The 12,357-nt window shown below is 40.5% G+C and overlaps 1 protein-coding gene across 2 annotated transcripts in view; it reads right to left on the reverse strand.

Annotated features, from left to right (window-relative positions):
* Positions 1-215: 215 nt before the first annotated feature.
* Positions 216-12,357, reverse strand: part of LOC137326328 (cysteine-rich motor neuron 1 protein-like) — a 272,715-nt gene continuing 260,573 nt past the window's right edge. For both annotated transcript variants that reach the window (XM_067991313.1, XM_067991312.1), the window contains 3 exons: positions 11,680-11,802; positions 6,553-6,722; positions 216-2,510 (listed from right to left, as the gene is read on the reverse strand). In XM_067991313.1, coding sequence (XP_067847414.1) covers positions 2,316-2,510; positions 6,553-6,722; positions 11,680-11,802 — 488 coding nt within the window. In that variant the 3' untranslated portion in view covers positions 216-2,315. The remainder of the gene's footprint in view (positions 2,511-6,552; positions 6,723-11,679; positions 11,803-12,357) is intronic.

Consider the following 12,357-nt stretch of genomic DNA (forward strand, 5'->3'; position numbering starts at 1 on the left):
CATAATCATATTGAATGGCGGAGCAGGCTCGAAGGGCCGAATGGCCTACTTCTGCTCCTACTTTCTATGTAAACATCTTTTTCTCATCACTTGATACATTTTCTTGGGTCAGAGGCAAGGGTGAAGCATTTTCTCAAATTGTCAACAAGAGGTGGCATAAAGGTTTCATTGCAAGTAGCTTCTCATAGTAAATTTGGAAAACATGTTACCACAGATTCATAGGACTTCCACAACAAAATTTATTTAAATGAGTAAAAGCCTTTTTACTAGTTACAACCCAGCTGCTAGGCCATGTGCATTTACAACTGCTACTACACATTGATGTAAATAAATAAGCAATTTAGATCTCTATGTTTCAACTGTAAAGAATTAAACAAAGAAAAATCTATTAAGAACTTACGTAAAAAGTACAGCAAAGGGGTTTACAGGTTTTGTTTAAAAGGTATATTATCAGCCAACAGCATTATCTCAGTATAAGAGCTCTGCCACATCGTCTCAACTTATTGGACTACTGATCACAGTAACAACTAGGAGTAAACAGAATCTTTAAGCCCTCTGCTATTCTTCTATACAGATTCTACTTAGATTAATAAATTAAGCTATTTGAAAAAATAAATTAAGAAACTCTCCTCCCTTTTGCTCAATTATCTGCAAACTAAGTATCTACAAAAATACTTGAAACTTCTTACAACTTAAAAGAATTTATACGCTCACAGCCTGGTATCAATAGGGCTATTCTTAAAATCCTTAATGTTAATAGTAACATTGACTACAAAGTGCCACAGCTTACCAACATAATCCCTGCGCTCCCACTTATTTTAAACTACTAGAGTAGTTACGACATTTCACCCTCGCTTGACACCTCAAAATATTGTTAATATTTTGACAGTCTTTTTATCCTCAATCTTAGCCATCTAGAGCACTGTAAATGGGTTAAGCCTGCATTTTAAGCCTGGGTGTAGCTAGAACTGCTTAGAGAGGCATGTAGGTGCTCTTCATCATTGATTTACTACTTATATCCGACTCTTCACCACCACCTCCTCCTTCCCCCACTCCCCAAAAATATTTTAGCACTGTATCTCATTTTATGGCCCCTCTATCCTCGATGTTGTGCGAACAGGGGCTCCTTTTACCTCAGAAATCAGACAACACCTTTAACTTAAAGCTGATAATACACTGTTTCCATGTTGGCTTTTCCTGCATTTGGCATTTGTATTGAGCTCTGTTTTAGCCAGCTGAATAAAGCAGCAATGCTCAGTTGAATTCTTTTTAAAAACTGGAATGACAAACTGCCCACAAACAAAAATTGTGGATACATTCAACACAATGAAAACATATACAGAGTACAGGTATAGGAATTGATACAACACGTAAACCACTGCCATAGCGAATGTTAACAGCAATATTAATAATGCTACAGTTAAATGTATCTTTCTGCAGTAATAATGCTGTACAGCAAAGCCAGATTATTCTGGTACCATTCATCTTCCTCTTTCAGCATTTGTAAGTCTAACTTGGTATTTTCAGTGTCATCTTGTGATCTTTAGATGATGAGAAATTCTACCACACAAATACCTACTGAACATTTTAACAACTTTAACCTAGGTGTTTAAAGAAGGTGGAATAAAATGACTGCCCTGCTCAGCTCTTAGCTATTCTCTATTTTCGAGTTATTTGTCTTACTAATTTAGTGCCGAAAATTTTCACAATGAAAAATAATCTTTAAAGGTCTCTCCTTCCAAAGAAAATTACTTTATTCTCTTAGTCTTTTAGCATAGGACATTAAGAAATATATATTCTATTATTATCCCCAGCATTTCCAAAAAAAATCAATTTTAAACAAAATAAAATCTGCCTGGGCTTGAAAATGCTAAATCCATAACATTTAGAACAGTTTAAATGAAGGCGTTGCTTGATTAAACTCTCCTGGAATAAAGTGGTTACAGTAAATGATTGCAAGGCCTACTCCTCCCCCTGTGTTGTCCCCACACATTTTTTCCCATGTTGTACCGTTCCATACAAAATTAATGAAACGTTTGGTATTTATTCGCTGGCTTTGTAACTTTTTTTCCTTTTGGCAAGTTTCCCTCTTAATTCTTTTGGGCATTTTAAATGAACAGGAAAGTCAATAAAGACATATGGTTTTAAAAAGTAATAGTTATTTTGCAAGTACCTGAATCATACACACATAACAAGCTGGAATCATTAACTCGTAATATAATGGAAACCAGAAGAAGCAAGGCTGTTGAATGGAGCACACTCTTTGAATTACTGCCAATACTCCATCAGTTCATAAGCCAACTTTTTTCATGTTTCTATCCAAGCAGTTTGTTTTGTTGGCTGTTGCTTTGTTTTTCTGCACGCACACTGTATTTCTCATTGCATTGGGAATCTGTTTCTGTCATTAGATCCATTCTGCAGCAGTTATTAACATTGTGCATTTTGTTTCCTTTCGCAGAGTCCATGTAGACCACAGTTTGTTTGTCAACTGGATTTTTCAAGAACTGCGTCTGTTATAAAAAAAGATAAAAGTCAGTTTTATGAAAGCATTCCTTGGCTAGTATAAAACTATTTAGGTTTGCCACAACTAATTCTACAGGTTCAAAAAAAATTCTGTCTCAGTGCTTTGATGCTAATTTTTTTTGAATAAAGACATAAAACAGATGTTATTCATCCCTAATTAACCACAGTTACAATTTGAACAACAGTCAAAAGTGGTTTTCATAGGTATCTTTACAAAAAGCAGAGCTTTGGTCCTCACTTTCAAAGTTGGGTGGTGCAAAACCATTTTGTGACATGTAAAATGGCTACTTTTTGTCCAACTTCCACCATGTTATTGTATGACAGTGTGATATCTGGGGGTGGTAATTCAGGCCAATAATTGGTTAAAATGTGACAAACCTCTTAAACCAATTGAAAGGAGTACTTGTTTTGCCTGCTTCTCGCCCCCCAGTTTAATCAATCAGTCACCCCCCCTCTGCCCCATTATACCTCATCAATATTGTATAGAAGCAGTTCTGCTTGTCTTGACTTGGGATCTACATTGCTTACTTTGTGGAGTGGATTTCAGGTCACCACCCACAAAATAAAAAAACAATTCCTTATGTGCAAACTTGCATGTGCATAGCTGTCTAAAAGATGTGGCTGTGACTTTCATTTCCAGCCATGGAGCTTCCCCTTCCACACTTTGCAGGGAGATATCTGTGAAAGTGTAATGGAGATTTGAGATTCAGCAGAGTGTGGAAATCAAAATTCAATTCCGCCAATCTGTGGCACCCACAATACAACTGTAACAATTGTAGAAGATTGCTCTTCTGCACTTTTCTGCTGAGTGCTAAAGAACTGTTGCATCTACATCTGCTTTACCTACAGTAGTTCTTAAGAACTCCAAATGAAATGGTGCTCAGAAACGACAACATGGGTACTCTCCAGTGGCGTGGTCGATAAATGGACTGAAAGGCGCAGCAAAAAGCCATAAAGACCAAAAGGTCCCAGGTTCCTATTGCAGGAACTTGAGCACATAAATCTAGGCTGACACTGTCGAAGGTGCTGTCTTTTTTACGTGAAGTTAAATCGAGGCTCCATCTGCCCACTCCTTTGGATGTAAAATATCTCATGACACTTCTTGAAGAGCAGGTGAGTTCTCCCAGTGTCCTGGAACAATATTTATCTCTCAACCAACGCCTAAAACATATTATCTGGTTATTTATCTCATTGCCGTTTGTGCAACCTTGCTGTGCGCAAATTGGCTGCTGCTTGCTTTGCATTGTAGCAGTGACCACACTTCAAAAGTATTTAATTAGCTGTAAAGCACTTCGGGACGTCCTGAGGATGTGAAAAGGTGCTATATAAATGAAACTTCTTTCTTTTAATCCTAGTCTATGGAGAGTTAGCTGAGCTCAACTGGGTGCTACAGTGGGTCTCAGCAGTGTGAATTAAGGAGGGAAAATATATATCAGCAAGAGTTCCAACTCTTGATCACAATCCACTGAATCCTGGAAACTGCATGTGTGAATGTAGGGCGAGAACAGGATAAAGACTGGGCTGTGATGCCCCCATGGGAGAACCGACCGATGTCATGCACCATCTCGGCTTTCACATCAATGGCCACATGGGCAAGGTATGGGAGAAATGCTGCTCAAGGCTGAGTTCGACAGATTTCTGGACTCTAGGGGAATCAATGGATATGGGGATCGGGCAGGAAAGTGGAGTTGAGGTCGAAGATCAGCCACGATCTGATTGAATGGCACAGCGGGCTCGAGGGGCCATGTGGCCTACACCTGCTCCTATTTCTTATGTTCTTATGTTGTCTGCCCCTTACAAAGTAAATGTTGGGCTGGGCTAAGGACTTCTTAAACTGGGAGTTCCTGGCCCTAGCCATGGAAAGGAACCTGGCTTCCCATTGGGGCTGGTACAACCATTGAGGTGATGCATATCAGCTCCCACAAGACTACATGTAGGCCCCACTGATGGGATCCAGGTTTGACCTGGACCTCAGAGGAACATTTAAAAAAAAATCCTGTATTGGCCCATTTGCTGTATTGGTGCCAACTGGAGTAGCATCATGAGCAGGCGGGGATCTGAGCTTCCAGGCACCTGGGGCGAGCAGGCACCAGAGATGCGCCTAAAGTGGTACTTGTGTCTTCCTGATCCATACAAATGAGGCGCCCTCCCACTGACCCCGCAAACTCCAGTGAAGGATACTTCTCTCAGGTCACAAATGTTCTAATCAATTTTTTTCTCTATACAGTGCTTAAGTAGGGATTATTTTAGAATCAAAACACTGAATATTTTCCTCCACTCTCAATAAAGCAGGAATTTTATTCACACAAATTAAAAATACAATCAAAAGCTGACAAAGGTTCCCTTTGATTCATCCAACTGTCCTACATTGTTTGAACTCAAATATGTCTGTACAAGTACTGATTTATTTTAACTTATCTGCTTATGCATAAGCTTATCTTCTTATGCTTCGGTATTAGCCGTGGCTCAGTGTTAGCACTCTCGCCTCCGAGTCAGAAGGTTGTGGGTTCAAACCTCACTCCAGAGACTTGAGCGCAAAATCTCGGCTGACACTCTAGTCAACAGAGGGAGTGCTGCACTGTCGGAGATGCTGTCTTTTGGAAGCCCCATCTACCCTCTCAGGTGGACGTAAAAAATCCCATGGCACTATTTCATAGAAGAGCAGGGGAGATCGCTCTCGTGTCCTGGCCAATATTTATCCCTCAATCAACATCTCTATAAAAACATCACATTGCTGTTTGTGGGACCTTGTGCACAAAGTGGCTACTGTGTTTCCTACATTACAACAGTGACTACACTTCAAAAGTACTTCATTGTCTGTAAAGCTCTTTGGGATGTCCTGAGGTTGTGAAAGGCGCTATATAAATGCAAGTCTTTCTTTTTTGAACATGCTGAAGATAAAGATTACAAGAGTTTTGACAGTACAGCTGAACATTAAAACCAGCAACATTGCAAGTCACATCAAGGATCACTGAGGCATCACATACATGATTTGACCATCTCCAGGCAAGGATTTTTGCTGACCTGAATCACTCGTTTGTTTCAGAAAACCAGAACAATTAATAATTTTGCATTAATGTTTATATGACCACATCACAAGTATGGTTATAGTCTCCATCATCTGTGCTTGTATGGGCAAATCCATTTATTCTTCCCACTTTCTCCCCTTCTCTCCCAAAGACTGATGTTTTGTATGGCTTTATGGGTGCCAGCAACCCTCTGGAATCTTCCCCAGTGGTCAATCTTCAATGTGTGAACCTAAAATGTGAGTGGCTGCAGGCTATTCTACCATTGTCGGGGGAGGGGTGGCGGGGACAGCAGACTCGAGCTGGATCTTGCCACACACATGCACTTTCTCCCAGGGATCACTAGCTATTGATCAAAATTGCGAACTCTGACTAATTTTTCCCTTCCCTAGCTCAGAGATGTTGAAACCAATTGTATTGCCTATGCCCGTACACAGTGATCAACTAACTCAATACAACCCGGGATTGAACTCTGGGACCTTCTGATCTCTATGGCTTAGCACGACAGTACATGGTGCATTTACACAATGAGCAATTCGGAAAGCTGAAGGCAAATCCATTTTGTTACTTAAAGGATATGATTGCTTCAATAGTAGGTTCAGGCGATGAATGTTCTACAGCAGATCTGCCATGTTGGCTGTTAGGAAAAATTCGCAACACTGAAAGAATTATACTTTTGTAGCATTAATTTCTTCAACCCAGTTTCAGCATTTTTAATTTTAATTTTTAAAACAAAAATCAATTAACAGCAAACATGGTGAGCAAAGTGATGTCACTGCATCACGATTAATATCACTGCACCATTCTCCATGAATGCTTAAGATGTATCTATACCATTGTGGTACTGTCCTTTTGATATTACTGATTATTCATAAAGGGAGGAACACAATAGGTGGCTTTACCAAATTATGGCCACCAAGTAAGTACTTACAGGTGCAAGGTGAGATTTTCTTCCAGTTCACTAACTTTGTATTAATTCTAACTTTTAATGTGTTCATCTTACCTTAGTTGGTGCATGATAGCAAGGCATCTGGAACCACTGTTTCTTTCTATTTATTACAAGGGTGGCTATTAAGAAGATGATGATTGCAAGTAATATGGCTGCCAGGACCCACGCTGCTGACTGGTAGATTACAGCCATTTCAGTCTGCTGGGGAGGTGCGTCAGTACTTTCTATAATGATGCAAGAAGAAACAAATACACAAGTAATAAGAAATCATGCTTGCTGCACTGTGAACAAAATAGTGCCAGCCAAGTATAGGTAAAGCAAAGAAGCAAAAATTATTTCACTTTTTGGCTGTGTCTAGATTTTCCCAAATCTTTTCTTCCTAATATAAACATCCACTTGCTCCACCACTGGTGTACTATCTACAGGATGCATTGCAGCAACTCACCAAGGCTTTTTCGACAGCACCTCCGAAACCCGTGACCTCTACCACCGAGAAGGTCAAGGGCAGCAAGTGCATGGGAACGCCATCACCTCCAAGTCACAGACCATCCCGACGGACATATATCGCTGTTCCTTCATGATCGCTAGATCAAAATCCTGGAACTCCTAACCTAACAGCACAGTGGAAGTATCTTCCCCACATGGATTGCAGTGGTTCAAGAAGGCTCACCACCACCTTCTCAAGGGCACATGGGGATGGGCAATAAATGCTGGCCTTACTAGCGACCCCCATATCCCCAGAATGAATTTTAAAAAATAGGGTAATAATCTCCTGTGGCATTGTACTTCGGGAGTCAAGGTGTGCACAGTGTTAAACAGTTTCATTTCGATGTTCCCATGACAATACATGTTAAAACAACGAACAAAAGCTGCTACCACTATGACATGGAGAGTGAAAATTGATGAAATAAACTGGAACCCTTAAATTACAAAACAGGCTATTGTATTTTTGACATTGTACAATTGCAATATGAAAACTCCACCTACAGAAACCAACACAAACTGTATATATGCTCTCTCACTCAACAACAAAATGTTACTGATAAACAATACAACACAGCTGCGCAGGCATGCGATTTAACAAATTAATAGAGCATTGATTACCACGGAAATCAATACATTCATAGAGCAACGGGCACCAGCCAATTAACGAAGTAGAACAGCAACAGTTAGCAGTGAATTAATGGAGCAGTGGGCACATCAATAAAGTAATGAAGTAGCAGGCACCAGAGAATTAATTAATTCATATTGCAGCTCGCACAACAAGAAATCAATGAATTAAACAGGAGGCAACAGTGAATTAATAAATTTATACAGCAGCAGGCACACCAACAAATCAATAAGGGCACCTGAATAAATCAAATGGTATCCCAGTGAATTAATATCCCCTTCCTACCTTATTCATTGCTGCCCCACCCTTCATGGCCATGAACTGACTTTCACTGACACATTACTTGAGACAATCCATTCAGCTGCCTCTGCTGCTTCCCCCCCTCCTCTTGTCCACCAAGTGAAATCTCGCCCCTTCCCTAGCCCTGATCCTGTGCCCTTCACTAATTTCTCTATCTACCCTCATGCCCTCTCCGAGCTCATCTTGTCCACAAGACCCACCTCCTTCTCCCTTGACCCCATTCCCACTAAACTGCTGACCATCCAACTTCCATTCTTGTCCCCATGCTAGCTGACATTGTAAATGGTTCACTCTCCTCTGGTACTGGCCGTGTCCCTTTCAAAACTACCATCATACCTTCCTCAAAAAAAACACCCTCGATCCCTCTGTCCTTGCAAACTATCACTCCATCTCCAACCTCTGTTTCCTCTCCAAAGTCCTTGAACGTGTTGTCACCTCTCAAATCCGTGCCCATCTTTTCCACAACTCCATGTTTGAATCTCTCCAATCAGGTTTCTGCCCCTATGCAGCACTGAAACAGCCCTACTCAGTCACAAATGACATCTTTGATGACTGGGGTGCACTATCCTCTGCAGCCTTTGATACGGTCGACCACACCATCTTCCTCCAAAGCCTCTCCTTCATTGTTCAGGTCAGTGGGGCTGCTCTTGCTTGGTCCCACACTCTTACTCATTGAATTATAACCAGAGCAATGTCTCTCACAGTGGCTTATTTTCCTGGACCTGCACCCTTACCTCCCGAGTTCCCCAAGAATTTATCTTTGACCCCCCTCCTCTCCATGCTGCCCCTTGGCGATATCATCCGAAGACAAGGGGTCAGCTTCCACATGTATGCTGATGACACCCAGCTCTACCCTCCACCACCTGTCTCTACCCTTCACTGTCTCTGCGTTCTCAGACTGCTTGTCCGACATCTAGTTGTGGATGAGCCACAATTTCCTCCAGTTAAATATAGGGAAGACTGAAGCCATGTTCAACCATCAGCACAAACTCCGTATCCTTGCTATCGATTCTATTTCCCCTCCCCGACCACTGTCTCAGGTCGATCCAGACTGTTCATTAACTCAGTGTCCTATTCAACCCTGAGTTGAGCTTCCGATTCCATATCCTCTCCATCACCTCCAAGATTGTCCCTGCCTCAGCCCATCTGCTGTTGAAATTTTCATCCATGCCATTGTCAGCCCCAGACTCGATTATTCCAAAGCTCTCCTGACAAGCCTCCCATCCACTACGCTCTATCAATTTCAGCTCATCCAAAACTCTGCTGCCTGTATCCTATCCAAAACTCTGCTGCCTGTATCCTATCACGCACAAAGTCCCGGTCACCAATCACCCCTGTGCTCATTGACCTAAATTGTCTCTCAGTTCCCCAACGCCTCCAATTTAAAATTCTCATTCTTCCGTTTAAATCCTTTCATGGCTTCGCCCCTCCCTATCTCTGTAACCTCCTCCAGCCAACAATCTCCAAGAACTCTGCGTTCATCTGACTCTGGCCTCCTGGGCATCCCACCCTACCTTCGTCCCATCATTGGCAGCCATGCCTTCAGTCATCTAGGCCCCACATTCTGGAATTCCCTCTGTAAACTCTTCCACCTCTCTATCTCCCTCTACTCCTCTCTTTTTGAAACCCACCTCTTTGACCAAGTTTTAGGCCCCCCCCCCTCCCACCCCCCCACTAATATCCTGTTCTCTGGCTTGGTGTTCATTTTTGTCTGAATATGCCTCTGTAAAGTGCCTTGGGATATTTTTCCACATTAAAAGGCGCTATTTCAATGCAAGTTGTTGCTTACTTTTCAAAGCATTATGTGCACTTATAATAGATTTGCTGACTGTTAAGGTAAGTTTGAAAAAATAATTGAGGTCTCTGATATGAAATAAAAAGAGGCTTTTAGTTTGCTATGGCACTTACATAGTTACTACTATATATTTATACAGTATACTGAATTTAAGTGCTTGTAATTAATTCTTGTTTAATGAAATGTCACCAGGAGGAAAGCTCCCAGGGGAAGGAGGGGTCAAGGGTTATGAGTCGCAACATCCAAGATGGTAAGTTCAAGACCAGCCCATTTACCACCAGGGAAAGTAAACAGGCTGGGGAGGTGGGATGGGGAGAATGCCTGAAACTGCATGCCATCCACTATCCCACCATGGAAAATAAACATGGCGTGTAGGCTGCAGCCAGAGTCCTGAAATCACTTGACCATAAATTTGTTGGTTGGGGGGAAAACTATTAAAAGAAAAGTAGGTCTGGGTACCCTAATTATTGGGTGAAACCCCTGCAGATCAGGTTTTAAAAGCCTGATAAACGGAGAATATCTGATTCAAAAGATTACAGCTAGTGTGTAGCTGACTTCAATAAAAACATTTTTAAATGATGCAGTTGCAATGTTACTGAAAGCTCTAACATAACAATAAAGGCAAAATTTCAGAATTCCAATCAAATTCCTATGACGTCTCATACAGCTGATTGTGAATGAGCATATATTTCAGTTAAGTGTATAAAAATAATTTGCAAAATCCTGCAAATATATACCAAACATCTTCATTTAAAAACAAACTACATTTGTCATGTTTCTCAGAGGATCAAGATTGATGCTTATTCACCTTCAATGGAATTAGTCTGATATGATTTCCATATTCATGTCACCCAATCTCAAGGTACACATGGAGTCATTAAATACATCAGCACTCAGTATATAATAGGAAAGGTAATTAAATTAACTGGATTTAACTGTAATATGGGTTTTTCTATAATTTTTTTCTGGCTCAACTATAAATTATTTCAGTTCAGTTTAAAACTTGCAGTAATTGCAACACTTCTTTGGATATTAAAGTCATCAACAGCTCAAGATTATTAATGGCTGGTATTAGTCAAGGACGCTAATAACTAATACTACAGCTACATAATTATTGTTATTGTATGTGGCATTTTTCCTCAACTATTTTAATAACTTGTTTTCTTGTACATTTAATTGTTTGCTGCACATCACACACCATTTCCTAGCTGACAGACTGAGCAGGTCACTTGTTGCTAGACCTCTGACAATATCACTCTTGACCTAATTGCCAGGAGCTAAATAACTTAGGAGTTGGCCTCAATGGCCACCTTCTCATTACCATATCCCTCCAACAGTACAACAGCGCCGCTGAGATCAAGAGCATGTCATACAAGGAAGTGCGAGTACAAACTAGAGTCTTGCTACTTGGTTGCATGAGGGAATGCTCAGCTCACCCTCACTCTCCCTCTTTCAGAGAATCTCCTTCATTCAGAGAAATCCCTTCAATATTAATTTTGTCCTGCAATTTCTTAATTCCTGACTCTGATCAGGTCATCTGAAGAGACACAGAACGGGGGAGTGGACTTTCCTTTGGACAAATGGAAACAGGTGAACAGCAAGTCAATCTGTGCCACTTTTAAATGCCATCTTATGGCTGGTGTAGTAAGTTTGTTTCCCTTTACATTCACTGGATAATTGCACAGGGCATACAGTGAAAGAAAGAAAAAAGGGAAGGGGAATTATATTTTTAAAAGTGGAAGGGAATAAATAAATAAATTTGCCAAGGTCAAATCATCATTTGGCCAGACAGATTAATGATACATTTAAGAGTCAATAATTGGAACAATATGGTCAGCTGTTCACTTCAGGAACATTTCAAGAGACATCTGTTCTGTGTTCTTTTTATTGAGGGTAGATTGGACCTGTCTGGGATATAAACAGTTTCTACATCGACGCAACAATAATCTAGAAATGTAATGAGCTCTCCCTTTACCTGTGAATAAAGACAGGTCAGGCTTAACAGATGGTGTGAGTAACTCTTTGCCCTTTAATTCAGTTGATTTCTCCAGTAAAACATCAGCAGCCTCTGTTGTGGGTGAAGAAACTGTTGGCACATCTTAAGACATAGAAAAGTTGGCAATAAATGAAACAATCTCCACATAAAGAGCATTTGCAAGTTCTACATTTTTCTGTGTGAATTTACTATTGATAAAGAATACTCTCTCAAATTTACTGGGTTGAGAGGTGGAATACTTTTCCAGTGGGTTGCAGTTGTATTGCCTGATTTTTCAATGAGTTCATCTGGCTTCCAGCTGTTAAATCTATTTCTTATTGGGGGCCCAAACCGTAGTTATGACCTACCATCCACACATTGGCAGAATGCATTAAATGAAGAGGTAGGTCAGAGGTGATTTTATGCTCACTGTCAAATTTCCTAAATCAAGTTTCGACAATGATGAGGACAAAATTAAACGTAAGTTTTCAGTGCACTGATACTAAAACATTTTAAAACAAAACTATACTATTAAAATATTTAAGCAATATTCTACTGCCTGTGGAATATAACTGCAAATGCATCTGTAACTTTCTCATTATACCCACTGAAGCACAGGCTACAATATCAATTCCTAATTGACTTAGGAATTTAGAGGTCAGAAGGAAGTCAGACAAA

This window comes from Heptranchias perlo, chromosome 10, assembly GCF_035084215.1.
Source record: "Heptranchias perlo isolate sHepPer1 chromosome 10, sHepPer1.hap1, whole genome shotgun sequence".
NCBI lineage: Eukaryota > Metazoa > Chordata > Chondrichthyes > Hexanchiformes > Hexanchidae > Heptranchias > Heptranchias perlo.